The sequence below is a fragment of the Vulpes lagopus genome, chromosome 12, assembly GCF_018345385.1.
Source record: "Vulpes lagopus strain Blue_001 chromosome 12, ASM1834538v1, whole genome shotgun sequence".
Lineage (NCBI taxonomy): Eukaryota > Metazoa > Chordata > Mammalia > Carnivora > Canidae > Vulpes > Vulpes lagopus.
The window spans coordinates 41,013,364-41,034,625 of record NC_054835.1 but is presented as its reverse complement, the minus strand read 5'-3'; the positions used below and the strand labels follow the sequence as shown (position 1 = coordinate 41,034,625).

The 21,262-nt window shown below is 39.9% G+C and overlaps 1 protein-coding gene across 6 annotated transcripts in view; it reads right to left on the bottom strand.

Moving 5' to 3' along the window:
- ATP6V0A1 (ATPase H+ transporting V0 subunit a1) overlaps positions 1-21,262 on the bottom strand; it is a 55,225-nt gene that overhangs the window by 25,711 nt on the left and 8,252 nt on the right. For 3 of the 6 annotated variants that reach the window (XM_041724432.1, XM_041724431.1, XM_041724433.1), the window contains exons 3-13: positions 19,286-19,364; positions 17,913-18,010; positions 17,255-17,383; positions 11,540-11,643; positions 10,851-10,977; positions 8,879-8,961; positions 8,173-8,266; positions 3,841-4,053; positions 2,134-2,284; positions 1,063-1,202; positions 574-731 (exon numbers count right to left, since the gene is read on the bottom strand). In XM_041724432.1, the coding sequence (XP_041580366.1) occupies positions 574-731; positions 1,063-1,202; positions 2,134-2,284; positions 3,841-4,053; positions 8,173-8,266; positions 8,879-8,961; positions 10,851-10,977; positions 11,540-11,643; positions 17,255-17,383; positions 17,913-18,010; positions 19,286-19,364 (1,376 nt within the window). Of the gene's footprint in view, positions 1-573; positions 732-1,062; positions 1,203-2,133; positions 2,285-3,840; positions 4,054-8,172; positions 8,267-8,878; positions 8,962-10,850; positions 10,978-11,539; positions 11,644-17,254; positions 17,384-17,912; positions 18,011-19,266; positions 19,365-21,262 lie in introns of those variants that run through there. The other 3 variants (XM_041724434.1, XM_041724435.1, XM_041724436.1) reach the window with 2 other exon arrangements.

The window sequence follows — 21,262 nt, the reverse complement described above, 5'->3', positions numbered from 1 at the left end:
CTAAATTTATAGCCTCAGCTTTTCTTTCTTTCTTTTTTTTTTTAAGATTTTGAAATTTATTTCAGAGAGAGAGAGAGAGAGAGAGTATACAAGCAGGGGGAGGGGCAGAGGGAGAGGGAGAAACAGGCTCCCCACTGATCAGGGAGTCGATTGCAGGGCTTGATCCCAGGACCCTGAGATGATGACCCAAACCAAAGGCAGACACTCAGCTGGCTGAGACACCAGGTGCCCCATCTTTTTTTTTTTTTTTTTTAAGTAGGCTCCACACCCAGTGTGGAGCCCAATGTGGGGCTTGAACTCATAGCCCTGAGATCAAGACCTGAGCTGAGCTCAAGAGTCAGATGCTTAACTGACTGGGCTACCCAGGTGTCCCAAGCACTCAGTTTCTTGACAGTGCTAAAAGAATCACAAAGAACTTACCAGCCCAGGGCATAAATAAGAGGGGACACTGCATTCTTCTGAAACAATGCTGTCAGCTATTTCCTAAATAAGTGTAAGTTTACTTCTTGTCTGGAAAATCAGAGCTGAATAGGAAAGGAATAATCTTTGACTTTTAATTTCTTTGCAACTTACGTCCAATTATATATAGTGAACATCGGCCGTACGCTCCAGGATGACCCGAAGATATTAAGAGACTTGGAAAAGCAATCATTGTAGATGAGGCCAGTGTAGATGGAAAACACACCCATCAAAAGAATAATGTACCGGCCGCTGAACACAGTGCTAAACATCTGGGAACCAGAACAAAGAAGTCAATGAAAAATATTGCCTGTGGCTCATGTTGTGACAACATGAGAATATTATTGAGAATATTCTAGACCCTTCTTATAGTACTTTACCCCACCCCGGGTCAGGGAGCTTAGAGTAAAGGCCAAAATACAGTAACGAGAAATTCTCAGAGCACATGGTTGCTTTAGAGTTAAAATGAATATAACTCCTCTAGAAACAGCCTCTGTAACTTCACTATAAATTCATGGATAAAAGACTTTCAGATCATAATTATATAATGAATGCTTAAGAAATTATAAAGTTTCAGTCTAACACAGATACAGCAGACATTACCTCATTCTCATTCTTCTGAGAGAGGATCCGGCTCTCCCTCAATACCATCCATACAGCAAAAAGAGTCATCAAAATGCCATGGCCAAAGTCCCCAAACATCACAGCAAACAAGAAAGGGAAAGTGATGATGGTATATGGAGCTATAAAGAAACCAAAGGAGGAAAAAAACAAAATACAGAAAACTGCAACTACCACTGGCAGATCACATTCTCCTACATACTCTAAGATCAGTATAAGGGGACTTATTCCCTAGCTGTTGGTCAGATGAATTCCCAGAGAAAACCTTCCATGGCAGGATCTGTACATTCTCACAAAGCAGCTCTGATGGGATCTGGGCGGCTGCTAGCATTTTAAACAAAGAACATAGGAAATGAAAGTTTTGTCCCTAGCCCTGGCAACAGTGTGGTTCGTTCTTTAATTCCTTTTCTCTAACCCCTTGAACACTGCTCCTTTGACAGGCCAGCTTTCTTCCCTGTGCAGCAACCATTTCTCAGCTAAATAAAGCTCCCAGGAAGGTGGGAGAAAGCCCGGAACCCAGAGCAAAGTCAGTCCTGCCGAAGACCAGCTAAAAACAAATTCTCAGACTCCTGATTTAATAATTAACTCCCCTGGTTTTGCTTTATGAAATCTGCTTTGTAAAAAAAAAAAAAAAAAAAAAAAGGAAAGAAAAGAAAAGAAAAGAAATCTGCTTTGTGTCTAAAATAGTCAATAATTGTGTATTTTCCCTGTCTAACTTGGAATAGGGAAGCCCTTTAAAAATATCAGAAATCTGGGAAAACACTTTTTACTTAAAGCACATCCAATAAATGGTGTGCTAGAGTGTATTTCATAGTTGTGAGGGCACACAAAAAAACCTAATCCACTGAGCTCACTCCTATAAAACCACCTCTTAAAGGAATGCCACGCAGCAATCAAAATGGGCACATCTTTACAGGAATTATACTAGAGTTGAGGTCTTGACAACATCATTAGTTTTATGCCAGTTATTTAAGAACACTTGAAGGGAGGCATTAGAAGAAACAAAAACAACAAAATAAAACCTCTAGAGGGAGATGATTTGAGCTTTTTTACCTGGATTTATCTCTCGGTAAGTTCCAATTCCGTAAGCATCTACTATGTTCTGAAAGCCATATGTGAACTTGTTTGTTTTGTTATAGGTTGGGGGAGTCTGATTTGTTTGCATCCTGTTCAGAATAGAGGGCACAGTGGAACCACTGTGTTCCTGGAAAACATTAAACACATATATCAAAATTACATCATCCTAATTGTGGTGGTTACACAGGTATATAAATTTATCAGAACTCATCAAACTATAGCACATGATATGCTATATGTTGGCAAATTGAACTCCAATTTAAAAAAAAAGAACTCGGGATCCCTGGGTGGCGCAGCGGTTTGGCGCCTGCCTTTGGCCCAGGGCGCGATCCTGGAGACCCGGGATCGAATCCCACGTCGGGCTCCCGGTGCATGGAGCCTGCTTCTCCCTCTGCCTGTGTCTCTGCCTCTCTCTCTCTCTGTGTGTGTGTGTGACTATCATAAATAAAAAATTAAAAAAAAAAAAAAAAAGATTTCAATGGTTTAAAAAAAAAAAAAAACTCATCAAACTATACATATAAAATAGGCACATTTTATTTCATGTAAATTATATCTCACTCTTGCTCAGTCTTTGGAGAAATTGGAATTAGGCATAAAATCTACAATGAAAGATTTAAATTAAATGTTGGAAAGAATATCCTTATGTGAAAATATTCAATTTTATCTTTTTTTTCACCACTGCCCAAAATATTCGATTTTAAAATGTGCAACCTGGGAAACCTGGGTGGCTCAGTGGTTGAGCCTTAGGCTCAGGGTGTGATTCCAGGGTGCGGGGATTGAGTTCCAAATAAATAAATAAATAAATAAATAAATAAATAAATAAATAAATGTGCAGCCAAAGGAAACATGGAACTTCTTTGTCTGAGATATTCTCATCTGTCTAAGAGCATCATTGTTTTGTCCTCCTTTTATGGAGAAAGCAACATATCTTTTTGAACTCTTAATTACTAGACAGGGTTATCCCTCAGAAGCAGTCTGATGGGGGAGACTGGGTGTCTCAGTCAGTTAAGCATCTACCTTTGGCTCAGGTCATGATCCCAGAGTCTTGGGATCAAGCCCCAAGTCTGGCTCCCTGCTCAGTGTGGAGTCTGGTTCTCCCTCTGCCCCTCACCCAGCTCATGCTCTCCCTCTCCTCACCCTCAAATTTCAAAAAAAAAAAAAAAAAAAAAGGCGATCTGAAGGACATAGAGAACGGATAAGAAAACTGATATTCTGGTCAGGAGCCATTCTGAAGAATCATGGGTATATGACCATGTCATTTTGTCCTTTTTTTTAATCTTTTAAGATTTCTTTATTTTGAAAGAGAAAACTCATGTGTGTGCACACATGAGGGGGATGGGCAGAGGGACAGAGAGAATCTCAGATTCCTCACTGAGTGGGGAACCTCATTCGGGACTTGATCTCCTTACCCTGAGGTCATGCATGACCCGAGCCAAAATCAAGAGTCAGACACTCAACCAACTGAACCAGCCAAGTACTCAGTCATTTCAAGTTTTTTGAACTGTATTTTCCACATTTGGAAAACAAGGTTATACAAAATGTATTGTTAGGACATGAAAGGAGTACAAGATGAGTATATTCAAGAATTCTAAAAGCAAAAATGCCATAAAAATGTAGCCAACTAATGTTACTGTGGATGGGAACCTCTCTTCCTGGCTATACTGCCAGATGTGGGGGACTTACCGTGCCCCTTCTGAGTGCAAACTGGATGGAGTCGAGGTCAGTGACAGGGCACCAGACCTCTGCAATCAGGCACTTCTGGGTCACATCTATGTTGCATAGGTTCAGGGTGTGGTAGATGGCCTTCATCTTCCGCACCTTGATGAACCAGACACGGATGTTCTTAGCAGCTGCCTGCAGTACCCTCTGGCGGTGATCTTCTGTTTGATTGAGAACCTTTTGGGAGAGAAAGGAACAAGGAGAGATCCTTCCACACCAGTCTTAGATCTCAAAATATGAATGAAAAGAGGCATAGCTTTCTGATAAGGGTTATTAGGGATCTATTCTTCTTCTGATTAGAATGGCTTTTTGGGGGTGGGGGGGGTAGTGCAAATTATAAGAAATTAAGAGTTTTAGTTACTAATATTCATTTTCATTTGGCTTCAAGCTGAAGAGAAGCCTGAGGAAATAGTTTTTAGTTCCCCTATATTTATCTTCCCACTAAATCCACATTGGCTTTTACCTGGATCATTAAAGAGCAATGACTTTCCATGAGTTGACAAAATCCATACTTAAAAACAGTGAGCTGCAGAATGCCCTGAACATAAACCAGTATCAGAGAATGATGGAAAAGAGGTAGTGCTGAACGTGATCATCCATCCATGCCAAGAGAGACTCCATGCCAGGGAACAAGGGACAGGAGACACTATGGGGTCAAAAGGACACGTGCCCTTAGAGGAGATTTAGACTGCCACATACCACTATTATCAGGGGGCAGATAAGGCTTTATCTTTGTGTCGGGCTTCTTGGGGAAAAATGTTTCAGTGCTGATCCTCTGGAAACCAGTACACATTTCCCTGAGTAAACATACTGCCAAGACTAGAGTGGGAGGAAGAGGCAGGGACACTTTACATTCTACTGACTTTTTTTTTTTTAATATTTATTTATTCATGAGACACAGAGGGAGAGAGAGAGGCAGAGACATAGGCAGAGAGAGAAGCAGGCTCCATGCAGGGAGCCTGACATGGGACTCGATCCTGGGTCTCCAGGATCACACCCTGGGCCAAAGGCGGCGCTAAACCACTGAGCCACCCGGGCTGCCCTCTACTGACTTGTTTATCACCATTTATGATTTCAATAGCAGGAGAGGGGCTAAGCCAAGGGGTGAGCAACCTACCACTCACACTTCTGCATGAAAATTGACTTTAATCTCCACATTTCTTTAAAGAGAAAAAGCTGTACTAGCCATTTTAGCACAAGGGTCCATCATATTTGGCTCATCAAATCAATTCAGAAAAAAAGCAGTAACTACTTCCTGAAGGGCAGCAGGTGTTGACTTCCATAGAGGTTTTAAACACACACACACACACACACCCGAGAAACTCTTTTATCACTTGAGAAGAAAGGAACAAGTGAACAAAGTTATTTTCTCTCCCTCTGGGTGTTGGCAATTCTACAACTACTATTCAAACTTCTGGAAGGATGCTAGGTAAACTTGTAAGCAATGCCCTGCTTTTATTTTGCCCCACCCCCACATCTCATTCCTTGATATTCAATCCCTTTTTATTTTTATTTAATTATTTTTTTAAATTTTTATTTATTTATGATAGTCACACACACACAGAGAGAGAGAGAGAGAAAGAGAGGCAGAGACATAGGCAGAGGGAGAAGCAGGCTCCATGCACTGGGAGCTCGACATGGGATTCGATCCCAGGTCTCCAGGATAGCGCCCTGGGCCAAAGGCAGGCGCTAAACCGCTGCGCCACCCAGGGATCCCTTTATTTACTTATTTTTAAGCAATTTCCACACCCAACATGGGGCTCGAATTCACAGCCCCAAAATCAAGAGTCACACGCTCTACCAACTACGCCAGTTAGGCACTCCTCAACTCCTTTTTAAAGTTTCAGTTCATATACTTAGGTATTTCAAGGATCAAATTCTGATCATATTGCCTGTGCCTTTAAAAAAATCTACCCATGGGCATCCCTGGTGGTCCAGCAGTTTGGTGCCGCCTTCAGCCCAGAGCCTGATCCTGGAGACCCAGGATTGAGTCCTACGTCGGGCTCCCTGCATGGAGCCTGCTTCTCCCTCTGCCTGTATCTCTGCCTCTCCCTCCGTGTTTCTCATGAATAAATAAATAAAATCTATATAAAAAAAAATTAAAATAAAAATCTACCCATGGGACACCTGGGTGGCTCAGCGGTTGGGCGCCTGCCTTCGGCTTGGCTTGTGATCCCGGGATCGGGGATCGAGTCCCATATCGGGCTCTTTGCAAGGAGCCTGCTTCTCCCTCTGCCCACATCTCTGCCTCTCTCTCTCAGTCTGTGTCTCTCACGAATAAATAAATCTTTAAATAAACAAATCTTTAGGGCAGCCCTGGTAGCTCAGTGGTTTAGTGCCACCTTCAGCCCAGGGCATGATCCTGGAGACCCAGGACTGAGTCCCACGTTGGGCTTCCTGCATGGAGCCTGCTTCTCCCTCTGCCTGTGTCTCTGCCTCTCTCTCTCTCTGTGTCTCTCATGAATAAATAAAATCTTTAAAAAATAATAATAATAAAAATAAATAAATAAATCTTCAAATTAATTAATTAATTACTTAATTAAAATCTACTCATAAGTCTAGGAGGGGATAAGATGGCCCTAGAACCCAAAATGTACTGATTGGCCTATCACCTACCAGCAGTTCTAAAAAACTCCCTTTCTTGGTTAAATAGGTAAGCATATCTCAAAGGAGCCAGATAGGTGAAGTTGGTGGGTCATACACAATGAGAGTTGGAGAGAAAGAGGACAAAGGGAATTGAAATCGGAGTTACAAATCAACATATCTCTGATGATTTTGCCCTGCTAGAAAGAACTGTCTTTGAGATTAAGTACAGTGATCCCCCCATATCTATAGGAGATTCCTCCTAAGTCTCCCAAAGGGTACCTAAAACCGTGAATAGTACCTAACTCTATATATAGTATGGTTTTTTAAAATATTTTACTTATTCATAAGAGATATATAGAGAGAGCCAGAGACACAGGTAGAGGGAGAAGCAGACCCCCTGCAGGGAACCCACTGTGGGACTCGATCCCCGGACCCCGGAACCATGACCTGAGCCGAAGGCCGACACTCAACCACTGAGCCACCCAGGTACCCTATAGTATGTTTTTTTTTTCTATAGACACTTAACTATGATGAAGTTTAATTTAAAAATTAGGCACAGTAAGAGATTAACAATGATCAATAATAGAACAATCATAACAATGTGTTATAATAAAAATCATGTGAATGTGATCTCCCTCCTTAAATATCTTATTGTACTGTACTCATACCTATTTTTTTTTTTTTCAAAAAAGGTTTTATTTACTTGAGAGAGCAGAGCAAGAGAGAGAACACAAGCATGGGTGAGGGGCAGAGGGAGAGGGAGAAGCAGACTCCCAGCTGGGCAGGGAGTTCAATGTGAGGCTCAATCCCAGGACCTTGGGATCATGACCTCAGGCTAAGGCAGATGCTAAGCCACCTAGCTGCCCTACCCTTCTCACTGTGAGGATGAGAGGATACAATGCCTACCTGAGATGAAGTGAAGTGAATGATGTAGGCATATGACACAGTATTAGGCTACTACTGCTGACATTGTCAGGTGGAGGATTAGGCTTCAGACCCTCAATTCACTGTGGGTAACTAAAACCTCAGAAAGCAAAAGTGCAGATAATGGGGGTGGGAACTACTATATGTTTTAATGTTTCAAAAGAGGGTAATCATTACATCCTATCAACAGGGAACAAAGCTCCACCTGGTCACCCGTTCCTTCCATGAATGTCTCAATCATGACTCCATCCTTAGGACCTCATGGTAACCATGGAGCATATAAACCATACTGGTGATGTGGTAAAAATCTAACATGGTCTCTTCTTGGGTACAAGACTTACAGAGGACTTTCTGGCTAGACCTTGTGGTTAAGATCTGAGGTGACCAGAAGGTTATACAGCAAGCTGTTAAGAGTGGCTGCCTCTGGAGGAAGAGAATGTGTAAGAGGTGATGGAACTGACTTCATGTGTACTTTTATATTACTTGATTTTTTTTTTCTCAGTTAAGTATACTTTTTTAAGGGAAACTGAATACTCTAAGCAACAACAATTTCAGTGTATAGTATTCTTATCACGTTTGAGGATGATTAATGCTATTTTTAATAGTCATTCCCTAAAATTTTTCCCAGCTCCAAGGGCACCCACCCCCCCGCTTTTTTTTTTTTTTGTATTCTGGCTGCTGTAGGTACCTAATAAACTGTTAGTGTTTCAAAGGAGAACGGTCTTCAATTATAGTATTTAACCCCCCGTCCCCCGCCAAAAAAAATTCCCTCCAGCCTTCTGGTACCATTTGGAGATCGTCAATTCTGGTATTAACTCCAGAAGCCATTTCCTTCCTCTCCTGTGGTGTCTCAGGACAGGGATAAAGTGAGGCCCGGAACCTGGGACATACAGACACAGCATGATGAACACTGAAGTTTCTTAACCTGTCCAAATTAAATAACCCTAGAAAATAATCTTAATGTACTAGCAGGACCAAAACAGGATTAGCTCAGACTGGTGCAATGATCATTAATAAATACAAAGTGCCCTATAGATAGAGCTATAACAGGTGAACTACCCCGATCATTCCGTGCAGCTACTGAGTTTCCTTACATTAAAAATTTTAAAACTCAGTAATACAAATCATATTGTAAATTACTAGAGAAAAATGGCATGGAAAAGAGCTCTTATGGGCAGAATTTCAGAAGTGTATGGGCACAGTGCCTGTAGCACACTGCTAGGTACACAAACTCATTGTCTTAGAACAATGTAGCACTTATAAACCATGAGTCTCAATTACTTTTTTCCAAAGCAAGGAAATTGTGGTTTTGACAGTACTCTTAAAAACGAACTTAGGTCATTTCTAATTGTTTAAAATTGCTTTAATATTATTAAAAGATACATGCACTGTATCAAAGTAGACTAAAAGAGTTATTGTTTCACTCTTCTATACTCAAGGCTTAATAGTTAGGCAGCCTGGCTGCATCCACAGGGAAGCACATTTCTCTTACCCTTCGCAGATTTTCTTGACTCTGTTTTTTAGCTGATCACCTTGGAAGAAAATGATGAATACAGACTTGTGCACGTAGTCACCCTGGGCCCCAAACCCAAAACAGAGAATTCAGACTTCTGGTCTGGAAGAATATTTCTTAAATATCCTACTTTCTTGGTGATATAGGAACAATGGGAGTCTTTGAAGGATATGGCAACCCTGCACTTGAACCATCATCCTCAATCCATTTAAGCTCTGCTGTAAGAACATTTGCCCTGTAGTCTCTAATTCACAAAAAAAACTTTCTGTATTTGTTTTTAAACTCAATCATGAGCTGAACACAGATGCTACAATGATTCTCCTTGTAGCACCATGTAGCCCTTTTTGCCAGTTCAATTTCAAACTTACATTGTCTGAGTAAGCACAGAGAGAAAGGAAGCCATCCCTGTTTGTTCAATGCTTAGAAGTTCCCAGATAAAGAGACTGAGTAACTATAAGGAAGTGAAGGTTTGGGAAGAACACTGATATGGAATCTCATGCTTCATGCTAAGTTTGATCTAATGGGCACAGGGAGGAGGACAATCCACTCCAAATACCAAGTTCATATGTGAAGTCTGACACAAGGACCACAGAGAAAGATCAGAAAAATAAGCTTAATTGGGTGTTAACCAGGATTACCTCTGGTTGCCTATATTTTCTATTCCTAGAGTTTTTATAATAAAAAATAAGCTTAATTGGGTGTTACCCAGGATTACCTCTGGTTGCCTATATTTTCTATTCCTAGAGTTTTTATAATAAAAAATAAACTATAGAAGGATAAAAAGAGATGAGTGAAGAAAATGAGGCAAAGAGTCTTAAATGCCTAAATTCCCCAGGATGTAGAATAAACTGGAGCACATTCTTTGTGCAGCCACTCTGCTGTAGCTATCCAGACCCCTTTCCTTAATTTGTTGATAAAATAATGTTTCTATTGCTCAGAAACTTGGCTGAATATTCCTGAGAACAGCCCCACATTAGAAGTCACTGCAGAATGCAATGTCTCCACAAGGCAAGCACAGCTTTCAGTGAGTCTATACAACTGCTCCTCGGTTGGGGCTCACCGAACCCTAAGTGTCATCACTCTCCTGTTCAGGAGGATAAAAAGAGAAAAGCCTCAAATATGCAGACCATTTTCAGTTGCATGACCCATCCACTCTGACAGTCGCACAATTCAATCTTTCCTTGGGGAGCAAAGAATACTAATTTAAGAAAATCCAAAAGATAATTTTCAATAGAAAAACCAAGCTCAGGCTTCCACATAATATCAATACAAAAGTAAAGTACATTTCTTTGCAGAACATTTCATCTTCCTTGCTTGTGATCCTTGAAATTAGGATTCACCATGCTGAACGTAGGTTGATGTTCAATTATGTCCCATTATGTCACATGCCAAGATGTTCAGCCATTCCTACTTTGCAAAGCACTGGGTAGAGAAGATCATCCTACCTTGCACAATATATTATTTTTAAACCAAGTTTCTAAATCTCTAAACAAACAAGTAGACAAAAAACTACCAACTAAAGATTTCATAAACTTATAAAGCTCATAATTGAGGAGGAGCTCTCTCTTCTTTGAATACACTGACAGTAGCAAACTTGGAACCAGATGTCTTGCTCTAATTTTCATAGAAAGTTAATTGTGACCTCTGATAAGTAACAGAAAGTATATATAGTTGAAGTTTAAAATAACGGGAAAAGAACATATGTATAGTCCAAATAATACCAACATAGGTGAGGCTCGAAAATGTCAATGCATATGTCAGTCTATAGTGTATATACACATATAATGGGAGTTAAGAGGAAAAGAGCAGTATTTCATATTCTCAGATCAAGGCAGAAGTAAGCACAGGGCTCCTCCTCTGTGGGAAGGTCAGATTTAGGTGGTACTATGCAGTGTTACTGCTCTGAGCTCCCTTTATAAGACCTCCATGGGACGCAATTTCCTTGTCTTACAGTCACAGGATCCTCCAGGGGATTCTCGATTTCAGCCTGTCGCAGGAACACATTTCCCCGGCACACCCGCCAAAGCATGCGCTCAAAAGTAGGGATTCGCTCCCGGTTAATCACACCGGCCACGAAGCTGTGGGGAGAAGAACCAGATGGGGAACTCTATTCCACATCAGGAGATGGAAGGCTTGAAGACAAAGGAGTCAAGTGAGTGGAGATGGGCAAAAATGACAAACACAAGTCTATGCAATGTTATATCAAAAAGGCTCCCAAAGTCTTATTCCCAGGACCAGGAGAGGGTTGACAGAACAGCTGAGGAATTGAATCTGAAGTGACTTAGGAACACCTCTCAAGGGCAGCCTGGGTGGCTCAGCAGTTTAGTGCCACCTTCGGCCCAGGGCATGATCCTGGAGACCCAGGATTGAGTCCCGCATCAGGCTCCCTGCATGGAGCCTGCTTCTCCCTCTGCCTGTCTCTCTGCCTCTCTCTCTCTGTGTGTGTGTGTGTGTGTGTGTCTCTCAAGAATAAATAAATAAAAATCTTAAAAAAAAAAAAAAAGAAAAAAAAAGAACACCTCTCAAGAGGCTCAGAAGAGAACACATACTGGAAACAAGTGAATGCCAGCCTCACTACTCTTTTGACAGCAGAAATGAGTGTGACCCCACTGAGTTATTGAGGGTTGAAGTAATACTTACCCAAGTCGTAAAGGTGTGCCTCTTCCCATCTCACTCGGCTCCAAGAGGGACGAGGACTCTTCCAACAAGTCTGGATCCGCCATCTGCTGATGATGCAATTCAGCCTGAATTCACAAATCAATTAATATCTAATGAAAATAGTTAGTGGCATGCAGGGAACGAGGAACCAGGAGATAAGTTCAGAAAAATAAAGACAGAAAAAAAAACACAAACCACCAAAAGAGAAGACATACCCACAGAAAGAAAATAGGGGAAGAAAACAAAGGAAAGAAACAAGAGGAAAAGAAAGCTTAACTGCCCCAGTAAAGCATCTGGGGAAATGGTTTTTGAAATACAGAATAAAGGAAAAAAACACTAAATAATGGTGACAATGTATAAATCTGTTACTTGGTGGAAACCATTTTTTTCTGTGTTTCCCTGAGTGAGCCATGAAAGTACCAAAAAATACCTTTGCATGTGGATGAATACTGAAATGTTTCTCTGTTTCCAGCAAAACCAAAACAGCTCTGAAGATACTCTCAACATCAGATTTCCAGGCAGCTACAGACTAGAACTTCCCCTGGGTGAAAATGTGAAAGATGGAGACTTTCTTTCCAAGAAGAAAGCAAGGCACCAGCACTGTCCTGAGCACAGTATGATCAGGAGAAAGGGGAAGGGGTACCTCCATGTGTCTGGGTTTCCATGATCTTCAAAATTCAGAACATGAGAGCTTTCAGCATGGCCACTGTATAAAAATGCCCCAAGCCATGGGATTTAAAAAGTATTTCTTTCTCCAAAGGAGAAGCAGCACAGTAGCTGAGCTGGCCTGGTCCTCCCCTGAATCAACAAAGGGAAGAAAAAGTAAAAACCCATCTGAATGTCCTAGTTTCTGACCAGGAATCTAGCAATATTAAAAAGTTCATGTTAGAAAAAAAAAAAAAAAGAAAAGTTCATGTTAGGGTATATAGTTTAAGGGTCACTAAGAACATAGCTGAATCAATAATCTAAATCAAGTGAAGATAAAGTAACCAATAGTAAGTCAATATAAAGCACATAGGCTAGTTTAACTGTTTAGATTTAAAATGATTTCCACCATGACAGTTTATACAATGAAATGAAGGAGAAGGACTTTCTCAGATGGAGGTCTATACTTCCTAGACTCTCTCTATCCAACACATCCTACCACCTTTTTATTCTTATCAGGAAGGAGAAGCTGCTCTAAAAAATAAAGGCCAATCAACTTCTCTACCACCTAATATCCTCAACTTTAATATCCACACATTGCTTGCTTGACCAAAGACTAGAAATAAGCCATAATAATCTTCCTTTTCAAAAATAAAACTGAAGGGCAGCCCGGGTGGCTCAGTGGTTTAGCACTGCCTTTGGCCCAGGTCATGATCCTGGAGACCCGGGATTGAGTCCTGCATCGGGCTCCCTGCATGGAGCCTGCTTCTCCCTCTGCCTGTGTCTCCGCCTCTCTGTGTGTGTGTCTCTCATGAATGAATAAATAAAATTTAAAAAAAAAACTGAACAAAAATATCAGGAGAGTTTTTATTTCTATTATTTTCATTTCAAACATCTTTTTGATTCTCTTCCTGTTAACCCTGTGATCAAAAAAATGTCACAAGGGAAAGTGATAGGACCATAAAAGTAAAGTCAAGGGGTCTAGGCAAGGGCTTTAGGATTGAATATAAACCTAAGTATATAAACAAATGATAAGGCTGAAAGCCTTAAAAAATAGAGAAAGTAGTTTTTGGGGAAGTGAATTCTAAAAGTTGATGCAGGATCAACGTCCAACTCTCCCTCCACCTCTCCAGTAAGTAGGCACTGAGTATGCCAGAGGGCAGACAAATACTGTCATGAGATATGAGAAAGTTTAAGATGAGATAATGGGGGCACAGGTTTCCACTTGCTATCAAATGGAGTTTAGGTGGCTTTTTTGGTTTCTACTTCATCAAATCAGCTGACTGCAAGCCACAGGCAATTTATTTTAAGAATCTAGATGATGGGACAACTGGGTGGCTCAGCAGTTGAGCGTCTGCCTTCAGCCCAGGGTGTGATCTTGGAGACTTGGGGTCAAGTCCCACATCGGGCTCCCTGCATGGGGCCTGCTTCTCCTTCTGCCTGTGTCTCTGCCTCTCTCTCTCTCTCTGTCTCTCATGAATAAATAATAAATAAATAAAATCTTTAAAAAATAAAAAATAAAAAAAATAAAACAATCTCTAAAATGGCATCGTAGGGCATCTAAATCCTATTCTGGGTTCCCTAATAACAGTAACAACACTGTCAATGTGCATCTAAATTACTTGCTATGCTCTTCTGGTGCACCTTTCCCCCAATCAGAACACTAAAACCATGCCCTTAAAGAGGAAGTGGCAGGATTTCAGCAGCACCCTGTTGACACTGAAATAGAGGCAGCACATCCAGCTCAAGCTGCATTAATTATCAAGAGCAAACACTTTTACTTCCATCTACGTTGAGAGAGAAATCACATTTCATCACTTAAGGTATTCACCCAAGCCCCAGAGGAGATGGCAGATGAGAAAGAAAAGTAAAGAAAAGCAGATGGATGGAAGACTCAGAAGGAAAGGAAGGCAGGGACCTGCATGCCATTAACCATTACTTTTCCAGTCTTCTTTACGCTCTCATATGTTAGGGTGCTTATGGTAAAAGATGCAGAGAACTCTCTCCAGCTCTTACAGTTCTTCATAAGCAAGAAGACTGAGAAAAGGATAATCATTAACAAGTCATTTTAAATGCTCTGGATAAGAAATGGCTAAGTTGAATTGTAATCATCTTAAATCATAAGAATGTTCAATTTATGTTTACTCTTCCTCTTCCAGACATCTTGCCAATCATGACCACTCTGCCTAAAGATGGAAAGAACCATTTTCTGATTCAGCCATTTTCTGCTAACTCATTATTATAATAATTATTGATCATGTTCACCAAATTATATAAAAAAGAAGGATTTGAAACTGGTTGTATTTCAGGCCATTTGCAAACACTGTAAGTTCAGGCATGGAAGACAATCTCGTGAAAAAAATTATGTTTCCGAGATTTGAGGGTCCCAAGTTTCTTTATCCTTTGGGTTATTTAAAATGTGCACTCATGCACAGATGCACTTACTCTGTGAGGTCTTATCTTCTGCCATGGCAGTAACACCTGAGGCTGCTGTTTGGCACTAGGAGGACAAGGGCCATTGAAAGGGACCTGGCTGAGCCTATGGGCTAGTGGCAGGTGCTGGCAAGGCACTGACTCTGACTTGGAGAGGAAAGGCAGAGTAGCTTTTGCCAGAAGACTTCCTACACTATATAGTGAGGGTGCTAGGAACAAGAGAGATTTATGACTAAAGCAGCCAAAGAATCTCTCACAGCCAAGGCCTTGTGCTCAAAAGTATTTCAAGGTTTAACAAAAAAAAAAAAAAAAAAGTTTTGAGTGAGCAAACTCACACAGTGGAAACAATCCACTGTGGATTGGGTGTGTAGGTCATAAAGTCTTCCAGCCTGCCTTCCCGGCACAGGTGTTTCATGTTTAGATTTATTAATCACAAAGAAAATTCCTAAATCCAGAACTTACATTTTGAAAATTGTGATCATCTTTCCAAGTGATTTCTTGTATTTTGTTTTTAATAACATTACCAGTTCAAGTAACTATTGCCCATAAGGGAGTCCATTTGTCAGACTTTATTTAGAATTTCTCCCAGAATGAACTAGACAAGGAAGCTTTTTTTTTTTTTTTTTTTTTTTTTAGACAAGGAAGCTTATTCCATTCCTTAAACTCAGGAGATTATGAAAGATATTTTCATACATTTCAGCAACATCCCAGTAATAAACTAAGACTATATCAAAAGGGGAAATAAGGGGGGAGGGCAAAAGAATTAAGCCCCAAATGATGCTCAAAGTACTTAAGCTTTGATTCTGAGGCCAGTTTAAATTGTATCTGTGGGCAGCAGTTTGCACACATTTAGAAAAGCACACATTTGTGAGCATGTGGAGGCAGTGTGTTCTGGCATGTTTCCTAATGACTAAGTGATATATTCCATGAACACAGGGACCATGTCTTATGCATCCTGTGCCTCATGAAGAGTAGGTACTCATTAAATGCTCAGTGGATTAATGAATATAAATATAATAAAGCTTAGACTGTGAGCAAATGGAATTCCAGATTATTTGTTCATTAAAACCATATGCCAATAAATAAATGAATGAATGAATGAATAAATAAAGCCATATGCCAAAAGTGGCCATGTCTATTGCAAAAGACCTGAAACACTTGGAAAGAGTTAATCACACTGTCCCACACCCTCTAAAGCAATGAGATATTGGGGCCTGGTGAAAAAAGTTCCTGTCAATCTCAAAATTCTCAGCTCAGTGAGCAAGCTGAATATTCATACCAAACCTCTCTTGATGCATAGCCCAATTCTGACTCTTGGGATGATCATGCAATTAAATTCACATGAGCTTTTCCCCTTTCCCTTGCCCCAACAGATTTTTTAAATTAGCATGCCTTCTCTAAGTCAGTCCTTAGTTACTGAGGAATGTAACATCTTTAGCTGACTTTCTCAAGCCTAGTGGTTCACAAACTAGTGTGCTTCAGAGTCACCTTGTGAAAACAGATTGCTGGGCCCCACCCTCAGAGTTTCTGATTCCCTGAGTTTGGAGTGGGAAGTAGTAATGTGCATTCTGAGAAGTTTGCAGGTGAGGCTCATGCTGCTGGTTACAGAGTCCCTGCTCCAGTCTTGAGAGCTACAGAGAGTTTGGTCTTCTCTTAAAACACACATGTGAAAAGTAAAACTGAGAATATACTACAGGCTAACTAAAATGGGCCCTCTATTTTTAAAAAGCTTTGCCAACTGTTTTGTTGTTGTTGAGTGAAGGAAATAAAGAATTTTATGGAAGGCACACTGAATAGTGGCTGGACTAATAGCTGAAGTGCCTGATATTGCTAATCTGGTGGCAAAGACACCTTACTGTAAAAAAGGGTTACCAATATGTTAGGCCATCAATAAAGCAAGTCCAGGCTGAAAACTAAGACTTCCCTCCAAGTGTAATCAGGAGAAGGAAGCTTTCTGAAAGCCTTGCTCCCATGCCTATCCGTGGGCTCACCTCAGCAAACTGTCATGTGCAGCCTACATTTTTAACCCAGGAATTGACTTACATTTTCCCCCTATAAAATATTGCAATTGAGTTTCTGTGAAAATCCAGGAATTTCAAAACAGGCATCCTACCAGTATTTCCATATAACATAAAGAAAAACTCTTAAAAAATTAAAATGGAACATGTGCTATATGAATAGTTACAAATGTGCTCATGATTGATATGCAAACATAGAGAATAAAATAAAAATTAAAATCTGATGACAAAAAGTTTGGAGATTAAACCTTCATTATACACATAGGATCGAATGTTTCTTATTGTTTTAACTTTTACCTTAAGCATTTACTTACCTTAAAATATAATGTAAAAATTCTGACTATGTATATACAACTACATTAGGGTTCCTTTCCACGTTTTAGATGAAAAATTGCAGAAAATGCAAAAATATACAAAACTATGACTGGCTGTGTACTGCATGAAAAATGGAACATAATCTGACATTTCTTCAACTAAAATGGTGCAAAAATGGTATTGCTTTCAAACTAGCAAATTAAAATAATTTTTGGAATAACAACATGGCCCACTTGTGCAGGTGTAATATCAGCTGCTCAAATACTAAAAGAAACAATAGTCTGACCTCATCAAAAAACTGCTGAGTTTTGCGAAGTATAAATTTTAATTCAGTCAATTCCAGGAAATTTCTCTTCAGAGCTTCCTGATTTGTGTTGATTTCTTTCAGTTCATTTTCAATCTTCTCAAAATTGGCCTATGGGGGGAAAAAAACCGAACTATTAACTTAAACTAAGTTCAATATGCTCGTTGTGAAAGATGAATTCATCCATCCCACAGAATTCTTGCAACAATGATGGTCAAACATATTTTATATCTACTCAGCAAATATATGATTTTACCAGGGCAACTTTATGAAAATTTTTTGCTTAACCACATCTGTCTTTATTAGCTATAGGTTCTATTACACACCTTGGTTGAATTTCTCAGGGGATCTTTAGTGGGTAAAATATTGAAAGGTCTACTGGTTATTCATTTAGTGCATGAGATTAATAAGTTACTAGATACGTTGACATGAATCCAATAAGGTTTCAATAAGGCAATATTTGGTGGCATGTGATACTGTTCAAGATAGTGCTCTATAAGAAATTTCCAAGAAACTTACAAGCAAGAGACAACATGGATAATGGCAGCAAGAATTCCTCTACTCTCCATCCACACAGGAAAATAATTTCTGCATTTAAGTAGAAAGAAACTTATCTGGCCCCCTCAGAAGAATTGTTTACCTCTAAGTCAATCATGTCCCGGGGGAAGGGCACCTCTGGGTTTTCACCAGTGTCCATAATTGGGATATTAGCTTTCCTTATCTCTTTCTCAACAAATCCTAAAATGACAAAATCAAAACATTCATGTATAAGCATAGGCTTTGAATTGCCAATATTTGAAGAAAAAAAATAAAACCCAAAACTTGGCTAAAAATAACTCTGTTTTATAAAGATGTTTTCATATAAAAGCAGAACATGTAAATTCTTTTTCCTCCATGTTCGTCTTCTTCCACTGCATACTTTCTAAATCACAGATACCCCAAAGAGGATTATCATCCCACTACCATCTTCTTTCCCAATTCTCATCTTAAAACTGGAGCTCATATGCTTCAGTTTTCCACCGTGTGTGACTACTACCCCAGAGTACGATAGTTCTGTTTGTAGATATTGTTGTAGAGCAGAGCTACAGAAGAATACAATTCAATAAAATGTTTGACTTTTAGCATCCCAGTGAGACAACTCCAGACCAAAAGGGTTTTGTCAAAGTTGAAATTAATCAGATCAGTTTTAACAAAACAAAAACCAAAAAGCATGACACAGAATAAGGCCCCAAAATACCAGAAAAGTGACAACTAGTGACTTTTTTAGGACAGGGACCAAATTTACCAATCAGCTAACTGAAAGCTGGCATAGTATAGTAGCAAGATCATGGGTTTGGGAGCCAGAGAGAACAACCTGGATTCAAATACTGATTCCAGGGCAGCCCTGGTGGCTCAGCGGTTTAGCGCTGCCTTTGGCCCAGAGTGTGATCCTGGAGACCTGGGATCAAGTCCCACGTCGGGCTCCCTGCATGGAGCCTGATTCTCCCTCTGCCTGTGTCTCTGCCTCTCTCTTTCTCTGTGTCTTTCATGAATAGATAAATAAAATCTTAAAAAAAAAAAAATACTGATTCCAGCATAATGCTTATGTTCTTGGGCAAGTCACTTAATCTCTCTGATCTTTGGTTTCCTCATTTATTTATTTATAAAGTAATCTCTATACTCAATGTAGAGCTCGAACTCATGATCCCAATTAACAATGAACAATCGGTTAACTCCAAGATCAAGAGTCAGATGCTCTCCCAACTGAGCCAGCCAGGCACCCCAGCTTCCTTATTTATTAACTGAGGTAATATCCACCTGAAGGAATATTGTGAGGAATGAATAAAATAAAGTATATGAACACCCCAACACTCAATAGGATGTTAATAAATGTTTCTTCTCTCATAAAAAGGTCAAATTAAAATGTGGCTATGTTGACATCTCAAATAGATGGTGGGGCATCTGGATGGCCCCATCTAATTTAAGACAAATGGCTCATTATAGGAACATCATACAGGACCACAATGCACATACGAAGCTTTCGATCCATTTCTTCACATCTTCTAACTTCATTCACAAATTTCCGCTGGAAAACATTCACATCTGGATTTAACTGCAAAATGAGAACACAATACCAAATATTTAAATACTGAATCTATTTCCTGTTTCACAAGCAACACTCTGTAAAGTGAAAGCCTAATATTTTTCTGCCAGTCTATGATACCAGACTAATAAAAATGGCCTACTGACCTACAAAACCTGTTTCAGGGTCAATCACACCAACTGAAGATAAAAACCCTCCCTCTCTGTAACACCATATTATTGGAATGGAGACAAATTAGATAAAACACTATGGTACAAAATGGTCTTCTCAGACCAAAGTCTCAGCGAGCACTCCTCACCAAAAATTTGAGGAAAGGATGTAATAGAAGCTCTGCCAGGTATTCCTTCTCTTCCTCCCTGTTAGAAGAGACAGAAGGCAAACTTGTCTTATTCTTCTGTCTAAGGGTCTTTACTTCCAAGGGGGCAGGCTGGTTTATTCATTCATACATCACAAGTAATTTTCTTTTCTTTTCTTTTTTTTCTTAAAGATTTTTATTGGGACGCCTGGATGGCTCAACGGTTGAGCATCTGCCTTTGGCTCAGGGCGTGATCCTGGTGTCTCTGCCTCCTTCAGTGTCTCTCATGAATAAATAAATAAACTCTTTAAAAAAAAGATTTTATTTATTCATGAGAGACACACACACACACAGAGGCAAAGACATACGCAGAGGGAGAAGCAGGCTCCCTGTGGGGAGCCCGATGTGGGACTCCATCCCTGGACTCCAGGATCATGTCCCCAGCCAAAGAGAGACACTCAACTGTTAAGCCATCCAGGTGTCCCCACAAGTAATTTTCAAAGCAATGTGACAGATATTCTGGGAATTACAAACAAGACTAAAACAAGTTCCTGCTTACAAAGAAGCCTGCAATCTAATGAAGAAAAAAGATGAACACAACCAATAAGATACCATGTGACAGATTTCATAGAAGTAACACAAATAAGGGGTGCCTGGGTGGCTCAATTGGTTAACCATCTCTTGATTTTGGCTCAGATCGTTATCTCACGGTAATGGGATTCAGCCCCATGTTGGGCTCTGTGCTTAGTGCAGTCTGCTTAAGATTCTCTCACCCCGGGATGCCTGGGTGGCTCAGCAGTTGAGCACCTGCCTTGGGCTCAGGTCGTGATCCCACGGTCCTGGGGTCGAGTCCCGCATCGGGCTCCTCATGGGGAGCCTGCTTCTCTTTTGCCTATGTTTTTGCCTCTCTGTGTCTCTCATGAATAAATAAATAAAATATTAAAAAAAAAAAAAAGATTCTCTCACCTCTCTCTGCCCCCTCACCATGCATGCATACACTCTCTCTCAAACAAATCAATAAAATTAAATTTAGAAAGGAGCTAAAAAGTAATACAAATAAAGAACTATAGCTACTCATTCAACATTTATGGAGCACCAAATATGTGCCAGAGACTGTATTAGGCACTGGCCTAAATACAAAAGGGTATGTCTGAGCTTTGAGGAGCTATCAGACCCATGGATGAGACAGACACAAAAAAATACAATTTGTTGTGATAAATGCTATTTTAAAAAAGTAAATATTGTTGTCAGTTTCTTATGTAATTTAACATATACCTACCTACATCATGACTAAGCATTCTACTACTAGGTATTTGTTTGAGAAATAGAAACATGTCTACAGAGACTTATACAAGAATGTTTACAGCAGCTTGATTCACAATAGCCCCAAACTGGCAATGTTCCAAATATCTAACAACAGAATAGATAAAGACATTGTGGTGTATTCATACAATGGAATAAATACTACTCCGTAATATAAAAAGAATCAACGATAGATACACATAAATCTCAACATGAGCTTAAATTAAAGAAGTCAGACATAAGGTTTTGCAATGTATGATTCCATTCACATAAAGTTCAAAAACAGGCAAAACTAGATGATGGTAGAAAT